The sequence below is a fragment of the Chrysemys picta genome, chromosome 3 (assembly GCF_011386835.1).
Source record: "Chrysemys picta bellii isolate R12L10 chromosome 3, ASM1138683v2, whole genome shotgun sequence".
Classification (NCBI taxonomy): Eukaryota; Metazoa; Chordata; order Testudines; family Emydidae; genus Chrysemys; species Chrysemys picta.
This window is the reverse complement of record NC_088793.1, coordinates 190,349,465-190,375,201: the sequence shown is the minus strand read 5'-3', so window position 1 is coordinate 190,375,201 and position 25,737 is coordinate 190,349,465. Positions and strand designations below refer to the sequence as shown.

Sequence of the window (25,737 nt, the reverse complement as noted above, 5' to 3'; positions counted from 1 at the left end):
GTGCGGGTGACTGAGGCAGGCTGGGCAAGGGAGAGCTGTGCTCCAGGGGTGGAGGTGACTGGGGCAGGATGGGGAAGAGAGAGCTGCGCTCCAGGGGTGGGGGTGACTGGGGCAGAGTGGGGAAGGAAGAGCCATGCTCTAGTGATGGAGGGGTGACTGGGGCAGGACGGGGAAGGGAGAGGCATGCTCCGAGGCTGGAGGGTGAGTGGGGCAGGTTGGGGAGTGAGAGCCACGCTCGGGGCAGGATGGGGGAGCCACCGGTACCTCTCTCTGCTGGAGCCATTCCTGAGTGCTCCTCCAGGCTCCAGCAGCAGCTGCTGCTCTTCCCACTCCCTGGTGGCAGAGGCTGGTGGTCAGCAGCGCTGACAGGACACTGCCAGGTTCCCTTTTTGACCGGACTTTCTGGTAAAAAAAAACCTGGCAACCCTAATGGTGCATCCCTGGTGTCAGTGACAGTGCAGGAGCCTAGTATTTGAAAATGGGAATGTGTTTAATCCAGCTAAAGCCTATGTGAACTTTACTACCCATGGGGTTCTCAAAGCAGGAACCTGAGGACAGTGGTCCTCATCCAAAGCCCACTGAAGCCAATGCAGAGAGACAGCTCAGGGCCAGTGTGAAGAGAGTATGAGGTTCTCATCCAGCCTGTCAGTCTAGTCACCATTTGCTTGCTGTCTTTTAATTTCTGTACACAAAGGATGTGATTCTGTGAACTGACTGCCCTCTGCAGAGCTCTAATAACCAGTCAGTTACATACTGGGGGCTAGCTGTTTAAAATCTTGCCAGCAGTTTGGGGCTAGATCCTGAAAAGGGACTCACCATTGTAGTGCTTAACTTTTAGGTGTCCAGCTGCCGAGTGGAACCCACAGCCCTGAGTTAGGTGCCCAGGCTCCCTATCCATGCCTGGGGAGTGTGAGATGCCTCAGAATGCGATTCATAAAAGCCAACATGCAGAGCAGGGAGCTACCTAAGTTAACCAATAGGAAAATCCCAGGAGAGGGGTGCAGCTTAGGTCCCACCCCTCAAAGGGAGATAGATGCCCAATGGGAGGCATCTCCCTCCATTTGGGATTGACTGCTGTGAACGCTATCCTGGAGTTAGGCGTGTCAGTCAGGGCAGCCCTTTCTTTCCAAAACCAAAAGCCAAGAAGATAGCACCCACACCCAGGGTGTAGGAGGCCAGAGTTCAGTTCCCCCTCTGCCTGATGTGAAACAGTGATTGGAACCCAGGTCTCTTACCTTGCAGGTAAGTGCATGAACCACTGGGCAGGAGGTACCGTGGGGTCAGGCTCTCTCTGTCTTGACTGTTACCATGGCTCCACTGTGTATAAAACTCTGAAACATTCATTGGGCCAGAGAGAAAATGATGCTCCAGCCTGCTGGTTAGGGCATGTTCCAATCCCCCATTCCAATAACTATTTAATTATTTATACAAAGAGGATCATGGGAGACCCAGGTTCAATTCCCTTCTCTGCCTGATGTGGTGAAGGGGTTTGAACTTGGGTTTCCTGCCTCTGTGGTGAGTACCCTACTGAGATGGGTTTCCCAGGGTGCACCCTGGCCAGTGGCATCACTGAGTCATCTGTCCCACCAATCTGGGCTCCCTGTCACACTGTGATACTCTTGGCAAGCTATAAACCTCTGGCAGGTACTGCATTTATGCAGACATCCAGAGGCACGGACACACCCAACTGAGTTACATGAATGCTCCCAGCCACTCATGAACCAACAATAGAGACACTTCAGCCAGTCCCCCCCAGTTCCCCAGCATTGCACCCCAGAACTGGTCTGAATCGTCTGGTTAGAAACGTTACCAGTGTAAGTTCATTTCCCAGTCTGCCGCTCCCTCGATGTGGAGAAGACACACACTAGCCTTTGTAAACTAAACTGAAATTTCCAAGCACTTCAACCAAAACGCACTGTTTTAGGTAAAATATAAAACAGATTTATTAACTACAGTAAGGTAGATTTTAAATGCTTATAGGTAGTAAGCATATAGATCAAAGTTGGTTCCCCAAGAAATAAAAGTAGATTTGCAATCTGAGTTCTATAAACCAAATAGGATTTGAATCAAACAGTGTCTTACCCTGATGGATGGTACAAACCTCAGTACACCGGCTAGGACTACCCTCCCCAGTTCAAAGTCTTTATCCTCTAGAAGTTTCTTCCGGGTGTTGAGTTGTGGCGGGAGTGAGACCAAGCCATGATGTCACTTCCCCTCATTATAGTTTCTTCCAACTTGCTGGAAAGATCTTTTGCTTGTGAAAGGGAATCCGAGTCCATTGGCCAAGCAGTCTCCATTGTCTACGTGCTCTCTCTAAGAAGTCTTCTGAGATGGTCGGTGGGAGAGTGGATTCCCTTCAATGGGTCATCAGCACATCTGGCTACTCCATTGTTGTATCTGAAAGGCTGGTTGTGGGTCATCCCAACCTCACAAAATATTTCAATAACATACACATAGCAAAACTTCATAACTTTAGATACAATGATAGCACACACAATCCAACAGGCTATTGATGGTCCACAGATCAAGACTTTTTAAATTGTACTTCAGAAGGCATGCTTTGTACAAAACATATAATCATATCACCATTGTGAATATGGGGGTGCCATTCTGAAATTCAGAGTGCCACACCTACCCACTAGCCTATAACATCATATGTGCTCACTCTCTTTAAATTAAAGTGCATATTTATTTTTTTATAAACTGTGGACCAGCTTTTTATAAACTGTGGGTGGGAGGGATAACTCAGTGGTTTTGAGCATTGGCCTGCTAAACCCAGGGTTATGAGTTCAATCCTTGAGGGGGGCCATTTAGGAATCTGGGGCAAAAGTCTGTCTGGGGATTGGTCCTGCTTTGAGTAGGGGGTTGGACTAGATGACCTCCTGAGGTCCCTTTCAACCCTCATATTCTATGATTCAACAGGAGAAATTAAGAGACTTCCACTGCATGCATCTGATGAAGTGGGCTTTAGCCCACAAAAGCTTATGCTCAAATAAATTTGTTAGTCTCTAAGGTGCCACAAATACTCATTCTTTTTGCTGATACAGACAGACTAACACAGCTACCACTCTTAAACCTTTCATAGCAAAGTATCCCATAGCTAGTAGTTAGGACACGCACCTAAGAGATGGGAGACTCAATGTCACATCCAGTCTCCACCTCAAGCAGAGAGGGGCATTAAGCCTGGGCTTCTCGTATCCTTAACCACTAGACTAAGGTGTTGGGGGTCTAGGTCTAGCTCCTCATCTGCCCGCTTCCCTCCCCAATGCCACAGCCATTTGTTGTTGGGTTAGGTGTGCTATAGGCATGCCTACCAGAACAGGCCCTCCAGGTGAGCTAGGTGGGACAACATCCAGTTTGAAGATCTCGCTGGGGTTTAGGTGTGAGATAGCTGCACTTTTGCTGAGCCTGAAGCAGCTTTGCACATGGTCAATGGCAGAAATGTAGGCACCTAGGGGACTTAAGTGTAGAGATTTAGAAGCCTAGGGATGTTAGACACCTCCAAGATTAGAAGGCAGCTGAGCAGGGTTATTGAAGATCACAATAAGGTGAGGTGGTTATGTCACTGTCCCTTATTTTATACTTTCCTCGATGCTGGAAAAATCCTTGCTGTGTCATGGTGGTTAGGCAGCCCCGTGGTGTACATGCAGGAGTAACTGACTCTCATGTGAATTGCAAATCGTTTGTTTAAAACTCCCTTGCTGGTGAATGACCGATGGTGGTTGCTTAACACCTGGTTGGGTGTTGGTCACTCCTTTGTTGCCAGAGAAAAGCTAGTCTGCATGTTTTCCAGCTCGCAACATGTTTCAGTGACAAACATATAACAAAAATCTCATAACTTCATATACACTAATGATCCCTGCATTTCAACAGGCTAGTAATGTCCAATAGATTATGACTTTTCCAATGATATTTCACAAGGCATATTTTTGTTACAAAATATCATAACCATATACAAGTGCTGCATATGGGGTTACAGGTTGTTATTTTGAGGTACAGTGTGTCACAGTTCCATTATGTTTTCTGACTCAGCTGGCCGGTCCCCACCCATTGTATTTCAGCACTGCAGAACCTTTAGTGGGGGGAACTGAAAAGTGAACTGATTTAGGCTTTTTTTGACCCGATACTTGTCACCATAAGCCTTACCCTTAAACTACATTTTGTGTGCATTCTTGTGAATCGAAGGGGCATTTTCTCCTCTTATTTCATATGCCTTTGAGCTCCCACTGGTTCATTCAGAGTTGCAGGCGATAGGCAAGGTTAATTAAACAGAGCAGGAACAAGTAGGTGCAGTGCCTGGCTGGGAACACTAGAGGGAGCTTGCATGAAGAAAAATGAGCAGATGGCAAGAGCTGTTGAACTAAGTTAAATAAAGAATCTAGTTTACTTTTATTGACTGCTTTCTTATTTGCATTAAACTGCATATGCGTATGGTTTGAGAGCTGTATATGGCCCTTAGTTCTATGGGGAAGATGGCCAAAAGAGTTAGATACCCAGATCCCGCTGACTTCCAGAGGGCATGGGATGTCTAACTGCCCTTCGTGCCTGTCAAAATCTCCCCTTACATTATGAAATCATTCCCTGACAAAACTAGGGCTGCTTTTTAAAACGATGTGCTTTGCTCAACATGCTGTAGGTAAGTAGCGTAGGCCAGATCCTCTGTTGGTGTAAATCGGCATAGTTCCGTTGAAGACAGTGAAGGCATTGCCGATTTACACCAGCAGGGAATCTGGCCAATAGTACACAGCCTCTGCGCCATATTGATTTAAATGGTATTTTATGTTCCCATTTCAATGTGAGGCAAATTGTCCTACTTGTTTAAGATACTCTGGGGGAAATCTGACTCATGCAAATTCTCTCTGCCAGGTTAAATTCTGCCATAATTGGAACCCCAGTTGCCCTCTTCACACAGAGCTACAGACCCTGCCACACTACAACCTGGAGGAGGCGAGGTAAACGTCTGTTATTCTTTTCTTGTTTGAGTAAATGAGGAACATTTGCATTTTAAACCATTTTTCATTTGTCTTCAGCATGGACCCCGTTGTTGGGGCCTAAATCAGAGCCTATTGAAGTCAATGGGAGACTTTCAGTTTACATCAGTTGGCTTCAGATCTGGCCCTTGAAGGCTGGATCCCCTAACCCAGTGGTTCCCAAACTTGTTCTGCTGCTTGTGCATGGAAAGCCCCTGGCGGGCCAGGTCGGTTTGTTTACCTGCTGCGTCCGCAGGTTCAGCCAATCGCAGCTCCCAGTGGCTGCAGTTCGCTGCTCCAGGCCAATGGGAGCTGCTGGAAGCAGCGCGGGCCAAGGACATAGTGGCTGCTGCTTCCAGCAGCTCCCATTGGCTTGGAGCAGCGAACTGGGCCACTGGGAGCCGCAATCAGCCGAACCTGCGGACGCGGCAGGTAAATAAACCGGCCCGGCCCGCCAGGGGCTTTCCATGCACAAGCGGCGGAACAAGTTTGGGAACCACTGCCCTAACCAATTGGTTCCTTTGCTATACTGGTGGCATGACTTACTGCAACAGAAATAGCTTGCACTGAATAAATGAGATGCACAAAGAGAACTAATAGAATAGACAGCCTTTAAAAAAAAAATGCGATGAGATCACATAGGATTTAGGTTATAGCCCAAGTCTGACCATCCTTTCATTATCACTAAACAAAATAGGAACATTTGGGTAGCCCTGCAAATACAGATAGGCAATTTAGTCTTGTTTATCTGCCATGACCCAATTTGAGCTGAATGGAGTCACATTCCGCACTGTATGATTGCTCCCCAGAACTGTCTGATTAATACATTTAGAATTAGGATGTTTGTAAGAGCAGGAACTAGTGAAGGAAAATATCCGGGGCTAAAGTAGAAATGATTTTGTTAACAACGGAGATGGATGGTTTGATACCTAGGTACTTTACATACCAAGTTGAATGATGTCTCAGAAGTATCATGATAAATAGATGGGTAATTGGATGTTTTATTGAAAACAAGGCATGTTAAAAAATGAAGATAAACTGTCGGATGTTCAAATTTTTGGAGACCAAATAGGGTGTTTCCCCTAGTGTAGCGCCAAATACAGCAGGCTTTAATTAAGTTTGTTAGTGAACAAATTAGCTACTAATACATGGAGACCAGATCCTCAACTGATGTACATAGATGCATCTCCATGGAAGTCAATGAAGTTATGTTCATTTACACCAGCTGAGCATCTGGCCCATGCATCTAACTGTACTTCGGATCATTACCTACAGGACTTGACTAGAGAGTAAGGGAAGAACTTGCCTCTGTGTTAGGACATGAGTGAGTCTCCTGTCAACATTCACGTGAACCTGATCTGCATTTCTGGTGATAGCTCTGGGTGGAGTCTGCAATTCTTCCACAAGGAACGGGGCAGGGGGAATGTTTTTTAACATGGGGATGTTTTTCCCGTCACATCTGGGAGACGTTTCTGCAGCTGGAAAGCCCAGGAGGCCTGTGAAGCAACCACAGGAGCTACTTCCATGTGGGTATGGCCCTTAATCCTGCTACTGATCCAAGATAGTGGTGTTGCACACTATACTGAAAAGCAGCAGTGAGCCCTAAATGTACCTTCAGAGCATTAGTATAGTCTTCATAGTTTAGAGATGCTGATTTTGTGCGCTCAGTTTTGTACATGCAGAAGTTAGTATTTATACATTTTCTGTCTAAAAGTGGTCTTTGTACATGCAAAATGAACACGTGCCCAGTGTTGCACACACAGAATAGCCACCTTCATACATAAAATGAATACATGCCCACTTTTGCAGCTGCACTCTGTTCTGCACATACTGTACTGACCATGGGGCCCTTTCGTTTGGAGACAGATTGCTAAACTGCCTTGGGCACCTCCTTTCAATGTTGTGTGCTGTTGCCTTTGTTTTGGATTTTCTTTAGATATCACCCTGGTTATGCAAGAGATTGCAAGTGCGAAACCAAGACAAAAAGGTCTGGCAAAGAAAATTTCTAGGAGAAAGGAGATCACTTCCAAAGACATAGATGGGTTTTCACCTGAAAACAGCTATGAAAGAACCCTGGAAGGCTTTCATCAGGATCAGCTTCAATTGAAACACGAAAGCACAGTAATATGTGAACCTAAGCAGGAAGGATTAGAACTAGATGAGCAAGAAACAGTCCCAGAGGATGTGCCTGATGGAGCTCGGATAAGTAAAGCTTTTGATGAATTGTGTAACACTGTGAGAGAGAAAATTAGATGCTACAAGAGACCCGAGCCTAAGACTGACTTGTCCACCAAAGGGCGCTATGTACTTGTCACAGGGGAAGCAAGCTATGACCATCCTTGCTTCTATTCTTCCTCCACCCCAGCTGGAGGTGGGATCATTGTTTCCACTAGCAATGGAAAGATGCCAAATGGTGGGGAGGTGGAGCCAATTCCAGAGCTGCCTGAACCCTCTGAACCATCAGCAAATGAGAAAGGGGAAGTCCCTGAAATGCAATATGAGCTTGAAGAGAGAGAAGAAATAAATGAACGGGGCAGAAAGTCAGAAGAAAAAGCTGAAGAGCCCTCAAAGCAGCCAGACATCACAGGGCCTGAGGCAGCACCTCCAGCTGGTGTAGACAGCCCTCCAGAGCCAGACGTATTTGAAGAGACAGAGTATGACAGAGAAGACCAACGAGGAGGCCAAGCATTCAGAGAACCAAGCTTACCCAGTTCCATGAGCTATGAGAAGGTGGAAGTAGTGGAATCCATTGAGAAGTTTTCAGATGACAGAATTCAGACTTACGAAGAGACAGCTATGATTGTGGAGACAACGATTGAGAAGACAAGCAAGAAGAAGCTAGGAGACAAAGGCTCTTAAGTTACATCATTTGATAAGCAACTTGTCTGGCATAGTTATTAAATGACGTAATTATTTTTTCCCTGACACAATGCTAACATAGTGAGACTTGCTGTTTTGATATAAAACATTGATACATTAATGGCAATTCTGTCTGGTGTAGGTTTACCTTTAATGTAGTAATCATTAAAATGTACTTGGGCAACTAGTAGCAGGTTCAATTACGCAACATTTTTTGTGATTAGGACAAGCAGGAAGTAATTATTAAGAAGTTGCCTGTCTAAACCACACCTAAGTAATATGTGCCCACTACAAATTGGCCCCTTACAGTTTATATTCCTCTAATGATGCTTTAGCTGCCATTAGTTTCCAATTTTCAGACAGCTGCAAATGTTAGCTTGTGGCATCTGGTTCATTGAATAAAAGCTTTGCATCCTAAAGAACATAGTCACAGTGCGTGTGTGTTACCTTTAACATCAAATAGTAGCATTAACCAAGCTAGTATTAACCAATTAACAAACTGACTGACATGACGTTTTCAAGGTGAAAGACTAAGCACTTTAGTTCAGTAACATATTTCAACTATCCCTTGTTTATATACCCTACCCTTTATGTATAAGAAAGCTTAGCAGTCATTTATTTTTAGCTATGTTACCAAACACAAATGTGGCTGAATTTGTCATTAAGATCTTACTACATATCATCTAGGCTACTAAGGGTAAAATATGCAACAGTACCAAAAGAAAAAAAGGGACAGCTTTAAAAAAGAATGTATTAAGAATCTTAGTTCAGCCTTTACACACAAACCTCCCATTGACTTCAAGGGGGCCAGGATTTCACTAGGGTTTTCATTTGATTGTGTTTATTTTTAAGCAGCTTGCATCTAATTTTTATGCTTAAATGTCTGTTATTGTCTGGTTTTAAAAATAGCTTCCTTGAACTCTATTTAAAATTGGGCCCACTGCAAAATCTGAGGTCGAGGTCTTTAGTGCATACTGGAATCTCTTCAGAGGATTGCAGACACTTCAAAGATTGTCTGGTTGGGGTATTTTCAGTGTATATTTTATTATTTTTTCCCTCAAATTTGTTGCATTTTAGTGATCCAGACCTAAAAACCCTATACATGATCCTGCAACATCTTACTTATGTGAGCAGTCCTATAAACTCAATGGGATGGCTCAAGCACATAGGGAGTGAAGGTTTGCAGGACAGTATCCTGTTTTTGACACATAAGAGAAAATACGGTTACAGTATTACACAGTGTGACAGAAATTGGAATTTCTGTCCTGTGGGAAATGCTGATATTTTGATATTTGTTTTCATGTACAGATAAGCCAAAATGTGGAAATTTTTCACAGAGGAAAAGTTCCAAAATTTTTTGATTCTGAAATATCAAAACACTTTATTTCAGCTCAGTTGGACGTTCACCAGCATCCACCTGAGCTGCCACAGTGCCTCATGTGAGGAGTAGCTCGGGTGCCTCATGTCTCCTGTTCTCCTCCATGGGCCAGGATTGCTGGTTGGACTACAGCTCCCTCAATGCACTACAGTCTTGGGACTCCCATGATGCACAGAAGCAATTCAACCAGAGAGGAGACCATTGTACATCCTGGGAAATGTAGTACGGATGCCATAGAGGCTAATGGTGGCATGAGGCTCCTGATGAAAAAAATCAAAATTTTCCAAGGGGAACTTTTGATTTTGGGAAAACGTCCTTTTCCATTAAAAAAAATCAATGGAAAATTCCCAACCAACTCTAATAATTACCCAGAACTACAAATTTATCATGAAATGTAAATGATGCTCCCATATGTATATTGCTTTCCTACTATCTCTTTCACAGCCATATAGGCCAAATCCTGCTCACTTTATTCATGTGAGTAATCCCAGCAGTTTCAATGAGAATAAAATCTTTCACGGCTAGAACCATAAAAATGTGTGCATAAGTTGGATATTACTTAAGGGCAAAGACTGTGATCCAGCAGAGGACTTAAGCAAGTACTTAAGTGTAAGCATGTGAGTAGTCCCAGGAAAATTAAGCATGTACTTAAATGCTTTGCAGGTGTGGAGCCTAAACTGTGAAGGCCTTAACTCACTTTTTACTCAGATAAAACATGTATTGAAAGGACTGAATAAAAACTGTGTAAGGTCTTCAGGATTTATAAGGCCTTTGGGATTGAAATTAACAAGAACCTCTGACAAAACTCCTACTACAGCATATCAGAATGTTCTGTATTACATAGGGCTTGATCCTGTGCTCCCTGCAAGCAGTGATAAAACACCTATTGACTAAGAGGTGACGAGAATCAGGCTCATGCCCCTAATCTACTCCTCATTACATACTGCGGGACAAGAAGAACCATCTATACACTTTTTTCCGTTGGAGCTTGATGATGCATTTTACTAGCTAACCTACATTCATACTGTGCTTTTTATAAAATGGTGTCTTTTTTAAAACAGTGATAGGTGATGCACACATTAACATCATGCAGCGATGTTGATAAATTAATTGAAGACTGAACAGTGAAAAAATAGTTCTAGACTAAAAGGCCAAGAAGCTGACTAATCAAATTTTACTTCAATCAATCTTATAACAGCAGAATCGCTTCCTTAGGCAGTTACCAATGCGGTTTGTTTGGGTTTTCGCGCGCGCGTGTGTGTGTGAATGTAATATTCACACACATGTTTCATTTAAAGGAATTGTTGCTGTTGTCTTATTGTAATGCTATGGAGTATATGTCATAAGCTCCTTTTCCATAGCAGATTGTTGCTTTGCAGCTTATTGTAGACAAGGAATCTTTAAATGTATACAGTGGGCCAGATTCTAGTCACCCTACAAAAAGCAGTGGGGCTTCTCCTAGGTAAATGAGTCCAGCTGAGTGCAGTGTATGCTAGTGAAACATATTTTGACTCAGTATGGGGGAAAGTCTTCCCTGTGCAGAGGCCTAAGCACAGAGCCCATCCACCACATAAGCCCTCAAAAATAGGGCTGAAGTGGATTTAAGTGGTGCACAGAGCTTGTGCTGTCACCATGCACAGGGGTGACTTTCAACCTGTGATTAAAATAAATTTGGTTTTGAGGCCTTCCTATATTATAAAAATTCCAAGTGAAATAAGTTCTGTGCCCCATGTTGTGGGGGAAGCAGTATACTGTACTCGAACAGAAAGTAATGCACTTTGGTGTTAGATAAGGGCTGAAGCCTGTGAGGTGTTGAACTCCCTGAACCCCATTGACATTAGCTGAGGCCATGCAGGGCTGGGTCCTAAGTTCAGAGGTATGCGTTCCACAGACCTACCAGTCATGCAATAAAGCGGCCACAAAGGAAGAATGGTATGGTGACCACCAGCACTGTAGATAGCTGTGTAGAAGAGAAAGCCACAATCTGACAGCCCAGGGCTTGTAAATTGTGCATAAATAGCAAGAATTATCTCTGTTCTTTCTAACAACTATTGTGGAAGGGATATTAAACCTCAGGGGTTAAGCCAGTCTCTTAACTGAGAATGAGACCTGTGTTTTACTCTATTTTGGCTCCCATGACAATGGGAATTGAGTAAATGAATTTCCCGGGATCATTTAGCACTCCAGTCATGTTGGGTGGCTACATAGCTGGGTTTCTAATAACATGTGATTCCTGTCCTATAGGAATAAAAGGGTACTAAAAACAGGAAAACCCCAAGGAAAGACAAAGGTTTCTTGTGGATCAAAATGGCTATTTGCGGTTGTTTTTTTTGTTTGTTTTGCATTCTGAAAAGCTGAATGCCACTTCCACTTTCAATCCAGCTGGATCTAATGAAGGCTGGTTGTTCACAGGACAAGACGTACTGTGTCTCACAGCACTGTTGATCATTCAGGCCCTGATGCAGAAAAGCACGTAAGCAGGTGCTTAACTTTAAGCCTTTACTTAACACCCCTTGAAGTCAATGGGGCTCAAACAAATGCTTACCTTTGACCATGTGCTTACGCTCTTTCCTGAATTGGGGCCTCAAGTGACAGTGCTCCATTGTATAACACACCTAACAGCTAAAACATTGCTGAACACTATAGTTTTACTGCCTTTATGCTGGGATGCCTTTCTTTGATGCAGATATTTCTCTCCTGTGTGCTAAACATACCTGAGATGTGATTTACCTCATCAGGCCTGCATTATTATAAGTAGAGCATTTTGAAGTGGTTTCACTGAATACATGTCCCATCCCCCATGACTTCTGATAGGCAATGATGATAGGACCTGCCAGTTTACAACATCTCTTTATTTTACTCAGATTATAAAACATCATCACAGGGCTTTATATTTTAACAACATTCACCTGTTTTAAATTGAGAACTGAATTAGTTCCTCTGTTATAAATGCTAATAAATTAATTTTATTTTGCATCCGCAATACCATAAAAACTTATTCTAACTGGACATTTTTCAGTGCTTACCCTGATGCAAAAATTCTGAAGAGTTTGAAGTCTAGCTATATATATATATATTGTATATACACTTATTTTATATATACGCATATCAAAACTCATAATTTCTGTTAATCACCCCTTACAGTCATCTTGCACTTAATAATTTAAGTCAATATTATGAAAATATGAACACCCATTAAGTTATTTTGCTGCTATATAAGACATTTAATGTTTAAACAGAGAATTGCAAAATTACATGAATGCAATAGGAATTAACGTACACTTTCATTTAAAATTGCCACAAGGACGTTTCTTAATTCAATAACTTTTCCCATATTTTAGAATACTCTTTAATATGTTTAAATGATCTGTTTCTTTAGAAAATACATACACACAAACATGATGCATGAGTGTATATGTATTTATTATGTTCAATATTATATGTAATATATATTATGTATGCTTGCATTTATATATTACATACTATATGTATATTCTATATATCATGAGTGTTTGTGTGTTATCAAACGCATATGTACACATAATAGGGGCAAATTCTTCCCTCTGATATGCACGTGCAACTCCCATTAACTACTGGGAACCACAGGCCCAGTTCAAAACCCATTGAAGACAATGGGCGTCTTCCCAGTTTCAAAGACACCCACCTACTACTTTAAGAATTGGCTCATAGCCTACATGTGTGTATCTGAGGTTAGAAGTGGGCCCCGGTGTCCTTTGGTTTATTTTAAGACCCCAAGATGAGATATAGTTGATGCTTTCCATCTGTTGGAACAAATGAACAACAACAGGATTTTAAAAGTCACTCCTATTAGGTGATATTTTAAAAGTAAGGGCTGGTCTACACTGGGGGGGGGAGGGAGTGTCGATGTAAGATATGCAACTTCAGCTACGGGAATAGCGTAGCTGAAGTCGATGCATCTTATTTCGACTTACCTCGGGTCCTCACAGCGTGGGATCGATGGCTGCGGCGCCCCCGTCAACTCCACTACCGCTGCTAGCCCTGGTGGAGTTCCGGATTCGACGGGAGCGTGTTCAGGGAATCGATATATCGCATCTAGATGAGATGCGATATATCGATCCCCGATAGATCGATTACTACCCGCTGATTCGGCGGGTAGTCTGGACGTACCCTAAAAGCCTGAGGGCCTGTTTCTCCTCTCACTTACACCTAAGTGTGACTCAATTGTCTGCAATGGAGTAACCCCTCAGTTACACTGGTGTAAGGGAATGGAGATCCTATGAACACTTAGGTGCTTAACTTGGCTTATAGTATACATAATGTAAACATATTTTAAGTAGATAATTTGTTTGGGATTTGAAAGGAAAAGAAAAAAAAATCCTGTTATGGAAGGTTAAGAGTTGAATATTCACTTGAGATAATAGAAAACATATACATTCTGGGATAAAACTATGCATATCATAACCTGTTGGTGTCATTTTTAATCATTAGGTAAATACGTATTCATTTTAATTTTAGTTTGCAACTGATTAACCTAAACAGCTCTTGATAACACACATTTTAGATGCATATTCTGCATATTAAAAATAGAAAATAATCAAATTCTGAAACTAGTTACTGCCAACATCCTAGCCCCAGTCCTGCAAACACTTATGCACATAACTGTAAGCATGGAGTAGTTCCGCTGAAGCCAAAGTAACTACTCATGTACTTAAAGATAAGCAACTATGCAAGTGTTTGCAGGATTGGGCCCGAAGTTACTATTCAGAGATTACTAACTGAGATCCCAGTTCTGCAAACACTTGTGGGTGTTGTGTTTGCCACTACGTGTAATCTCCATTCAAGTCAATGGCAGTAGATAGATCAGGCTCTGAGAGGTTTAATTTACTTTTTTGGATCAGATGCTAAAAACACTCATAAGTGTAAGAGTTTGAGGACTAGGTCCTTTAAACAGCAACAATGATTTATGGGATAATTTTCACAAATTTATTCTTCTTTATTGCTAGTCAAAACTAACTTTGCATTGTGCACATATCACAAAACAATCTAAGCAGCTTTTCTTCTTAAATAAACGAGTACAATTCAAAACTGACATAAGCTCTACTATTTAAAATAAAAGAAAATTTGAATTAAAAATTGCTTTTGGACTAAAAGTGCATATGCCAATTTTCTCCCATAGCAAATTACCAACCCCGGACTATAGGGGTCTGTAACAGAAATGCCGACACAGCCTTATCTTATGCTGCTAGAATACATTTCAGTATAAAGGAGAGCAGATGCATATTGCAAAAGGGTAGCCCTCCATTTTAAATTTCATTCCCAATGTGATGATTTGGCATAAATTGGATCTGAATTACCAATTTTTTAAAAAATACTTGTGCTTTTAGAACATTTGGACCCTGTTTCCTAATGCACGTCCTTTATCAGACTCACTTATTACATACAAATGAATCATCTCTAAGTCAAAAAATGGTGTGTGTGTGTGTGTGTGTGCGTGTGCGTGTAAGTAAAAAGGAAATGGCAAAAGGCATTGATTTCTGAGAGAAGGTTACCATCTTTCTTAATCTCTGGATTATTTTTTCCTTTTAGGGCCTATTCCTATTCTTACTGAAGCCAATGGGAAAACTCCCATTGAAGTCAATGGCGCAGAATCAGGCTGTTGGTCATTCAAAGGCCTCTCCAGCCAACTTGTTACTGTTAACATCTCTATCATGAAAGCTGACCAAATGGGTTCATTACCACTAACTGCCAGTTTTAAAATTTACTCTCTCTTTTTTAAATTTTTAAATACAAACAACATTTACCACAAAAATATGAAGGGAAAAGCCATCACGGTTTTGTTTGCAAGTTATTACCTATTTGTATGACACAAAATCATTTACAGTCACAAACTGTACAGAGTAGTTGATAGGGAACAACATATCTGTGGCTTAGAGTAAAAAAAGATTGCTTCGGTTGTAATTAAAATAATCATTGACAGGATATAAGACTTTAAAATCTATAAAGTATGATAATTTGGCTATGGAGACATTGTAATATGTCTAACACAGAAGTCTGGATAGTAGAAAGGTGAGTAGAATGAGCTAGAAAGGAAAGAGACCAACATGCAGAACAGTGCTAGTTCTTGCTCAGTATACTCTTCAGACTTCTCTCTACCGCTTCGTCTAATTCTTCTTCCAGCTCTTCCTTCTTGGACATAGCCAGTTTGGATTGGTAATCTCTTACTATTTGGTCTATATATGGTGCGCTTTGTGTACCATGTAGCATCAATGTCCATTCCTTCAGTACTCCCTTCTGTGGCATGCTATCAACAAATCCAACTTCCAGAACCCAAGTGCCTCTGGGGTCTTCTCCCCAAGTGTGTGTTGTCATGAAAGGCCATTTGTCAAAACCCACCTTGGAGTCATCATCTCTTGGACGTCGGCTCAGTAAAATGGATTTAGTCCCCATAGGTGATGTCATGTTGATGTTGAGGTCCCCTCGCCTAGTAGAGTTCACGGTTATAACTGCTTGCACATGTTCTAGGTAGCGGACAAAGTTTTCTTTCCCCTCACAAGCATCAGTTGTAAGTGTTAGAACCAACTTGCCACTTGATGGTATTTTTCTGAGGGTTTAATAACAATAACGTAGGTTAAAATGATATATACGATGAGGCACACCTTATTTTTCATTAAACATCTACATGTGTTTATACAAACACACAAAAATACTATAATAGAATTTGAAGAGCATGAATGAGCAAGGAGAATGGAACTCCTTAGACAGGCAGGAGTTGGAGGTTGTGCCATACATGATTTGAAGAATACAGTAAGTGCTCACCTATTGCCTCACCAAGTTAACTATCACTTCATATGGCTCACCATTGTCATCTTCATATTTACTCATCACCATAAAACTGACTCTGGATTAAATACCATTATGAAACTCTTCAGTCATCTACATAATAAAATGGAAAGCAAGCCAAATCCAGAGATTTAAAGTGACCACGAGCACCAAATCCACATGGTACTTATTTTTAATATTTGCTAAAATCATTATTTTTCATATTATGTTATCTGTTCATTCCCATAGCCTCCTAATATCAAAGTATGTAACCGTTTCCTTCTTAACTCAAAACAATTCATTGAAAGAAAATGAAGGAGCCAAATCTAGATCGATAGGACTCAAGCTTTATAAATAAAATATTGACATTTTAAGGAGCAAGTCAGCACCTGATTTGAAAGTACTTTACAAAACAAACACAGAAAGAAGGAACATGTTACGGAAGTACATGCTGATAGTTAAGAAATAGCAATGTCTATTAAAAATTATACATGGCTTTTTTTGCTTACTAGTATTTCTGGTTCTGGTTTAATTATATGTTATAGTCTCTAGAAAAACTGAGAGCAGCTGGTCTTGTGAGACAGCTACTATTAAAGGATGTCAGAAAGCATTTCTGGCTAGAATGACAGGAGGCCATTTCAGAATATTTCAGTACCATCAGATTCAAATCTGTATCCTTGCCCTAATCTGCACTCAAACCCAAACCATGAGTCCTATCCCTAACTTAGTCTGAATTATAACACACTTTTGTTTGCTCATTTATACTAAAAAATGGCTATATTTGACATCTGAAACACACAAACACACACACACACAGAGGGACACAACTATTTTGCCACATTCTCAGTATGTCAAATCCTGAGGCCTTCATTCCTTAGTTATTATAACTCAGTTCTTATGTAGAGAAACCTCCAGTGAACACAACAAAATTTGCCTGAATACGGTTGAAATAAAAACTAGGGACAAAATGTATGGCCAGCCTCTGCCTGAGTGCAATTGACACTCTTTGGGTGAAATCTTAGCCCCACTTAAGTCAATGGGAGTTTTGCCATTGACTTTAGAGGAGCTAGGATTTCACATTTTGTGCCCGCAATTACACTCTTTGTGCTTGTGTGAGCAAAGCAATTGTTCCCCAATTTTCAACCCAAAAGGGGTAGGGATGAGGCAGAGTTGTGGTACACCCCTTTCAGGTGCTAGCCAATGGAGAGTGGTAGCAGTGAGTTCACTCCCCAGGTATTCCTGAGAACTCTGGGAGACGCATCTCATCTGGGGAAAGCGACAATGTCAGTGAGGATTTATGTTGGTGCAGTGTGGCTCCACATTGCCACTAGCACATGCCTAATAGGCACTCCTGGGCCCTGAAAAATTACCTCAGGAATTGCCTCACAAATCATACTAATTACAGAGGTGGTGTAAAAAACTGTGAATGCCTTTAACAGCAACATGCAGTGAACAATGTAAAACGTTGCCTCTGAGTGAGTGAAGCAGCTGAAAGATATAAGAATTACTTCAGTCATTACAAAAATCCTTTTGATGTAATTATCAAACTCTGTTTGCCTTCTGACCTGCCCAAAAATTCTTCTTCATGTCTAACTTCCATGCCCCCCCGCATTATGCAATTGTTCATAATTCTATAGTGTTGCATGTGCCACTCTTTTAAGAAGTGCAACATTGGTCATGTTGAGATGAGGAAACAGAATTGCCCTTTTAAAAGTAACATTTGCAATCAGAAAAATAAGGTTGATATTTTACTAAGTGCTACTGTGATACAGTGAGATTCAAAAGGAGCCTTTCTAAGGGTTATTTTTATATGTTCAAAAAATTAATTTTTAAAAATGCAGAACAACAGGGTGACTATTAGGTAGAAATGCCACTTGGCAGGAACTCATGTCCATAGGAAAAGTGGCACTTAACATGGACTTTTAAAAGTTTTATTTTGTAAAGTTGGCTTAGCTTTTAAATGTTGCAATTCATGATTTTTCCCATGGCAGCAAGAGCAACCCCAATGATAAGGTTGCTGATGCTTAGCAACCACTGACTCTCTGCAAGAGGAAGCTGCATTTCTGTCCATTATCAAATGACATAATAGTTAAACTCTGGTGTCTTGGAATCTTTCATCGCAATACACCATCGAGATCAAAATGTCTAAAGAATAGTTAACTAGTTTAGAGTCTGTATATCCTGTGGCTACAGTGAGACCTCAGACCTCCTCGATCTCTTCAGACCTCGTAGGTTAAGCAGGCTTGGGTTTGATCAATATTTGGATGGTAAACGTCCCCAAAATACTTTAGGGTTGAAGGAAGTGGTGTTAGTGAGTCAGCAGTTGGCAGTCTTACCATTGAGTCTGCACTGAACTCATGTTCCAGTCCGATATTAGAGGTGCTGTCTTCCCCAGATGAGATGTAAAACTGAGGTTTAGACTACCTGTAACGATTAAAGCTCCCGTGGCATTTATTTTTTTTATTTTATTTCTTTTTTTGCAGGAGTGAGATTGCTAACTCAACTGTTTTAAGCGTATGTGAAGTTTGTAAAGTGCTTTGGGATTCTGTGAGAGGAAAGGCACTGTTGTACATGTAAGGTATTAACTGTTATTAATTACTGATTATTAACCAAATTAATTCAGATTAAGAGGGGGCAACCTGGGAAGAAGCAACATTCAGTGTTCTCCCTTTAACTACCATGCACTTTCCAAACCTAAGGTTGTTTTTGTTAAAGCTTTCTGAAATGTATATGAAAATGTGATCTTTTCTTTATTTTAATAATTCAGAATAAAGTTTATTAAAATCCAGAACGTTATCCAAATGTATTTTTTAAAGATAAATAGGTTCTGTTCCAGCCTAGGTTTTTTAATATAGTAAAGTACGTTGGAGGTAAATTATTACAAGATCACTGTCATGCTGTTGAATAATGTTTTTATTTTTAATGTTTTATTTTTATGAGAAATGGGTACAAACTGCTACATCTATAAATCCCACCCTTTTCCAATAATAACAAAATAGCACAATTCTTCTAAGAGCAGTAAAGAAAGCATTTCACAAAGGTGTGCCCATAAGCCTGTCTCCTCTCACAAGTGACAGTGTTGATCCTGAAATAAATCCTGGGTCTTATGTTATAATGATGATATTACATAGCTCTTCTCATCAATAGACCTCAAAGCACTTTACAAAGGAAGTCAGGATCATTACCCCCATTTTATAGATAGGGAAACTGAGGCACAAAGAAGCAAAGTAATTTGTCTAAGGTAATCTAGCAGACCAGTAGTAGAGCTGGGACTAAGACCCAGCTCCCATGAGTCCCCGGCAACTACACTATCCACTAGGCCACACTGCCTTTCATAGAGCATTACTAATGGCTTTGGGCCAGATTCTGTTCCCCTTAAACACATGGAGTAGTACCTTACCAGGACTACTTGAGGAATAAGTAAATACTCAGTGTGCATAAAGGGAGCAGAATCTTTACCATTGTACTTATACATATTAATAATATAAAATGTTCAAAATAAAGGTATAATGCTATGAAGATTTTATCTTCCAAATCTGATTTGCCACACTGCATGCACCCGTTGTAGATGGGGAGGGAGGTTGATTTAAAAGTCACTTAGATGTGAAATATGTTAATCTGCCAGTAAAACTTGAAAAAACTTTCTTTGAACAGTTATAAATCAGCAATGATGCAGATGAAATCAATCAAGCTCAGGACACCTGGCTAGAAGTCGACACAACCTCCAATGGTGTGGTGTCATTATTGAGGTCTTGTTGGCATCCATATTTCCTCCATTTTGAAGCCTAGAGAATCTCAAACTTTAAATACTGATGTCTTTTCGTCACATCACACACAATAGGCTGTAGATTCTTCCCCAGCCTGTTTCTGCTAATCAGCAGTGTTGCTATGGCACACTACGGTCTATCCTGTGCTCACCAACCTAAATATAGAAAACATTGCGGCAGCAATGCCCAACTACAAAAATAAAACAATTATCCATGGCTGAAGCAAAATGTCAGTTACACTCGTCATCCAAACAGAATCGCTGGAGATGGGCTGGATCCTCCTCATATGGGTTTTGTTTTTATTTTAAAACCCAAAGTATAAAGATGTTGCAAATCATGAATTTTATTATCCACATGAGAGGCACGCCGGATGTGTGGCATCAACACTGTAATATTAGACATTTATATAAAACACAATCAAATATTTTAGGTGCATACGGTGAATCAAATGTATGCTAGTATTTTCTGGCTTGAGTCTGTAAACAGATTAGGGAGAGATTTTCAAGCACGGTTACCAGTAAGGTGCCTGATTCTCATTGAAATGGCTTATCATTTGTGCCTTTGAAACCTCCCCCTTAGAAAACCAGATCTTGGAATTTGTCCAAGCTGTGCTAGGCGTAGCTCAGGAGGATGTGAAAAGGTGGCTTCAAGCCACTTTTTGCCCCCCCCCCCCCCCCCAGTTCCGGGGCTGTTGGCAAGTGGAACAGCCACAAAAGTAACATCTACACTGCAATAAAAGACCTGTGGCATGGCTGCGGTTGGCCCGGGTCAGCTGACTTGGACAGTCCAGGATCAGCTGTGGGGTTATACTATTGCAGTGTAGATGCCCGGGCTCTGAGACCCTACGAGGGGGGAGGGTCTCAGAGCCCCAGTCCAAGCCCACATGTCTCCACGGCAGTTTTTAGTCCTGCAGCCCCAGCCCAAGTCAGCTGACCCAGGCTTTGAGACTTGGTGCAATGGGTTTTTTATCACAGCGTAGATGTTTCCAAAAAGGCTTTCTTCTACCTGGGAATCCCTGGAAAGCAAATACATTCCAGCCATATCCCTTGTTCCTTGGATACCTCCACCAGGGCAAAGCACTTCTTTAAAAATACTTCAGCAGTAAAGAGCACCAACTTTCATTTATTTTGCCATCCCATCATGTCTTTCAGTTGGGGATCCTTTTTGATGTGATGACGTTAATCATTGCAAAATGACTGCATACTTCTATCTAATACATTTCGGTAGTGGTAATGTGACTGGGAAATTAAGAAAGGAGGAGCTATTAGGTACATACTGAGCTATTTTTTGCTGAATATGCTCACAAGATGTCTCTACAATTTTAACTTTTGGACGCAGACAGACGTAACGGACTAACCTCTTTCATTTACCCCAGTATAATCCCAGTTTACTTTAAGGGTGCTGCATTAAAGTGATAGAGGCAGTGATGGTCAGAAATTTTTCAACACATTGTTTTTTTAATTAAAAAATGCTGAGTTATCAAAACCAAAACTTTTCATGAAATAGGGTTGGAATTGACAGATTTTCCCACTCCAAAAAAAAGGTCAGAAAAAAGTTATTAAATGGAAAATTTCGTTTTCCAGTTTGAAACAAATTTTTGTTTAGAAATTTAAGCTAATACAACTGAAAAAGGTTAAAAAAGAAAAGAATGATGAAATAAAAAAAACATTTTGAAATTATCAAAACAAAACATTTCAATTGACCCAAAATGGAAAATAAAAGGGTTTTCAGTATGCAAATATTGTTGATGTTTTGATTTTTCTTCCTGCCCAGCTCTACTTGAGAGGAGATTTTGGCCCAATTTGTCTTTATAAACATAATCATTCTGCATTTTAGTTATTCAGTCAAATCTGAACCATCCCTTGGCTTTGGTTTTGCAGAAACAAAATTTAATGGATGAGGTTTTGCAAAAACAACTCACAGCCTTCCTGGCCTATCTTAGCTCTGTGCCATGGTGGTACATTGCTTTCTTCTCCTTTTTCTATAAAATAATAATGCCTTTAACAATGGCACTGAAAAGCCAAATTGAAAATGTTATAGGCATAAATTGGCCATCATTAGGTTAGTATTTCAAATAATTAAATTGAACTTTAGCTGTTGTAGTCAATTAGTATTAATTGATTCACTTGTTGACTCATTCTACTTTGCACATGAAAGTAATCAGAAAATAATTTGCCTACCTAGCTGGCAATTAGAGATGTGAAGAACATAAAACAAACACAATTAAATACTGTAATGTTCAAACTGAATCTTTGATACCTGTGAGTGATTGTTATAGTTTTCTGGAGTTAACATTATCCACTAGACTAGGAAATTGCCAAATTTAAATATATCACATTGTAACAGAATATACCTATGTGTTCACACCCACACACTATTGTAATAATCTTTTTACAAAGCATGCTTTGTAAAGTATCATTTGAAAACTCATGATTTGCTGGTCAGTATTGTCCTGATAAAATATGTGTGGTAACATTGTACGTGAAGCTATAAGATTCTCCTGTATGGTGTTATTAACACTTGTTTAAACCCCACAGCTCTGCCCAAACAGAAATTGGCAAACAGGCCTGTCCCAAACAAAGGAATATTGGCTCTACTTAATTTGCATTTAAGCAGTAAACAGAGTCATCAAGCAGGAAGGGACGAGAAAGAGAGTTCAAACATGTGAGTAAAGCCAGCAGTGAACATCCTTCCACATAGCCTTTGTGGCCTGTGCCTAGCTGGTAATATTTTTTAAAGAGGGGGACTGAAACTACAAAAAGGAGGGACAAATACTCCAAGGCACCTGTCTCTCCCTGCCAATTGCATTCACTGGATTCAAAGAGACAAAGGAAGCAGGTGTTACACTCTGCGGAGTTTGGTCAGTAATCTGCTGGAGCATATAGTGAGACATTTTGCTTGATTCTAGTACAGTTTGTTAAATTAGGCTTTATCAAACATCTTATCTTTATTTTTCTTGTAACCATTTCTGACTTTTATGCCTCATTACTTGTACTTACTTAAAATCTATCTCTTTGTAGTTAATAAACTTGTTTTACTGTCTTATCTAAACCAGTGTGTTTAAATTTAAGTGTCTGAATAACTATTTGAGATAATCAGGTGGCATATTATTCCTTTTAAGGAATGATCGCCTTAAAATATTTGTGCTGTCGAGGAGAGGGCTGGGCAGTATGGGACATACATTTCTGGGAGAAAATCTGATACTGAGGGTGTGTTGGGGTCACTGTTTCTATGTGTGTCTGTCTGTGGTCACTTAAGTGTCTGAAAGGGAACAAACTCCCTAGATTGGAAAAAGAGCATTGTCTTCGCTTACTCAGGTTCTTGTACTGATCCTCCAACGCAGTGGAATCTCTCTGGAACAGTCTTCCAGTCTTTTGCCATTTTAACCATTGCCCCAGCATCGAGGACTCCATAGCCAAACAGATGGTTAAATTCCAGACCAACACCATTTCTACGCCATTGATGGACTTCGTCATGAAGTTGGTTCCTTTTGGAGGTGAGCACTGTCAGATGCTGCATGTCTCTCCACGTCAGATCCAGACTATGGAAGAAGAACATAGAAAAAGGTTGTTATTTTGTGGTGTTTAGAAGGGGAATGAGAAAGTCTGACATGTCCAAACTGTCTTCATTCCATAAACCTGCCTCAGAAAAATCCTCCATCTCTTTTGGCCCAGAACAATCTCAAACCAAGATCTATTGACACAGTGCAGTGAAGAGGATCTAAGCACCATCATTGCCAGGAGGCGCTGGAGGTGGATCAGTCATGTGCTTCGGATGGAAACTGATTCCATCACCAGAGTAGCAATAAGATGGACACCAGAAGGCAAGTGAAAACAAGGCGGCACGAAAACAACATGGCGAAGTGCTGTGGAAGCCGAGCTGGAAAACCCGGGGCACAGCTGGGGAACCATTGAAAGACTTGCAAGAAACAGACAGGAGTGGAGGAGTTTCATTACTGCCCTAAATGCCAGAGGCATATTAGGAACATAATGATGATGATGATGAAGAAGAGGATGGTTTTCTCTTTCCATAATAAGTTTGAAAGGACTGGTGTATTTGAACACTCAGTAAGGTAAATGCACTAAAAATAGAAGTGTGGACATTGTGGCTCAGGTTTTAGCTATTTTTAGCATGCTAGCCCAAGTCTATTTGCTGAGACTGCCTACAATGGCATGTGGTCCATCGGCGACTGCCAGTAGCAAAAATCCCCAACTGCTGGAGACGGGACGCTAGATGGAGAGGGCTCTGAGTTACTACTGAGAATTCTTTCCCAGGTATCTGCCTGGTAGGTCTTGTCCACATGCTCAGGGTCTAACTGATCGCCATATTTGGGAATTTTCCACCGGGTCAGATTGGCAGAGATCCAGGGGGGTTTTCACCTTCCTCTGCAGCATGGGACATGGGTCACTTGCAGGTTTAAACTAGTGTAAATGGTGGATTCTCTATAACATGAGGTCTTTAAACCATGATTTGAGGACTTCAGTAACTCAGCCAGAGGTTAGGGGTCTATTACAGGAGTGGATGGGTGAGGTTCTGTGGCCTGCAACATGCAGGAGGTCAGACTAGATGATCACGATGGTCCCTTCTGACTGTAAAGCGTATCAGATTGGGAGGCTTGCTCCCAGCTGCAGTGTAGACATACTGTGTATGGTCAGAGTTCTAGGATTTTAAATCATAGAGACACCTATTAGTCCTCCAGAACTCAAAGAAAAGAGACCCTGTCTGGAGCACAGACCCCAGTCTGCTCACAGCTATAGAAATATGGCAAGTGCACAGGACAGCATGATGGACACAGTGGTCCTGTGTAGGCAGTCATTCTAGCCATACCTCTACGTCCACGGGTGGGTGGAGAACTGTGTGCTAGCCAGGGTTTATATGGTCAGGGAGCAACTGGTGGTAGAGCAGAGGAAAACTCAAGAGGTGGGGGGAGTCCAGGGGGACACAGCCAGAAGTGGGGACAGAGGAAACTGGATGAGGGAAACAGGTGAGTCAGCTTGGGAAGGGGGCATCGGGGAGACAGACAGTGGAGTCGGAGAGAGACTATGAAGGGCACGTCAGCAGGCAGCCAGAGACAAAGCAGGTGGGGAGGGGAGGAAATATCTGTAAAAGGAATCAATATATGCAAATAAGGCAGTGCACATTATATACACTATGCAAATGAGGTCATTGCATTATTTACATAAACACATCTAAGTTCCTGCACCCAGGGCTTGATTCAAAGCTCTTGACGTTCAATAGGAGGCTTTCTATTCATTTCAATGGGCTTTGGATCTGGCTGTTGTAGCTTTAACAGCCCTTAACGTCAGCCTTACAGACAAGTAATTCCAAAAAGAAAAATTAAAAAAAAATCCCTCTTCTCCTAAACCTACTTAGCCTCCAGTGCCAACGCAAACACGCCAGCTGCCTCAGGTGCAGCTGCAGATGTTCCAGAATGACGTAGGGTACAGTTGCCATATAAATCCGTAGTAGCCTGCAAAAATATCGAAAAAATGTGTAAGACTAGTTATTTCCTTCTCCGTTGTGCTACAGACATGGAATAGCATGGAAGGCAATACTTGTTGATGAGAGTAATGTTATACCTGTCACTAGGAACAGAATAATTACTGCCTTTTCAAACTACTAGATCACCTTTAAAATAGAATGGATAGATACACAGGGCAGGTGGGAACATGTGATCGGACAATGACAGTAAGAAGTAAACATTCATTAACATCTAAAATTCATAGAGATATTATATTTCTATAAATGTCACAAAGCCCCTCCAGTCATCAATAGGATTTGAACCCAAGACTTTTAGCACCATAGTAGTTTTCTACTGCTTGAGTTACAGGAGTAGCTCCAATAGCAGGCAGTAATATGGGTGCTATCATCTATGAGGACTAGCCGCTAGAGGGAAATGTGACACAGTCTGCATTGCACAGTGATAGTCATGTATGTAATGTAGATCACTTCATGCATACAA

The 25,737-nt window shown here is 41.2% G+C and overlaps 2 protein-coding genes across 5 annotated transcripts in view; one reads left to right on the top strand and one right to left on the bottom strand.

Moving 5' to 3' along the window:
* The window catches only part of BFSP1 (beaded filament structural protein 1), a 71,822-nt gene extending 63,248 nt beyond the window's left edge, over window positions 1-8,574 (top strand). Inside the window, exons 7-8 of one of the 3 annotated variants that reach the window (XM_005313480.4) lie at window positions 4,867-4,952; window positions 6,907-8,574. In XM_005313480.4, coding sequence (XP_005313537.3) covers window positions 4,867-4,952; window positions 6,907-7,829 — 1,009 coding nt within the window. In that variant the 3' untranslated portion in view covers window positions 7,830-8,574. The remainder of the gene's footprint in view (window positions 1-4,866; window positions 4,953-6,906) is intronic. The other 2 variants (XM_065589672.1, XM_065589673.1) reach the window with 2 other exon arrangements.
* Window positions 8,575-13,698: 5,124 nt separating this feature from the next.
* Window positions 13,699-25,737, bottom strand: part of PCSK2 (proprotein convertase subtilisin/kexin type 2) — a 188,448-nt gene continuing 176,409 nt past the window's right edge. For both annotated transcript variants that reach the window (XM_065589670.1, XM_065589671.1), the window contains 3 exons: window positions 25,145-25,245; window positions 23,089-23,316; window positions 13,699-15,790 (listed from right to left, as the gene is read on the bottom strand). In XM_065589670.1, the coding sequence (XP_065445742.1) occupies window positions 15,304-15,790; window positions 23,089-23,316; window positions 25,145-25,245 (816 nt within the window). In that variant the 3' untranslated portion in view covers window positions 13,699-15,303. The remainder of the gene's footprint in view (window positions 15,791-23,088; window positions 23,317-25,144; window positions 25,246-25,737) is intronic.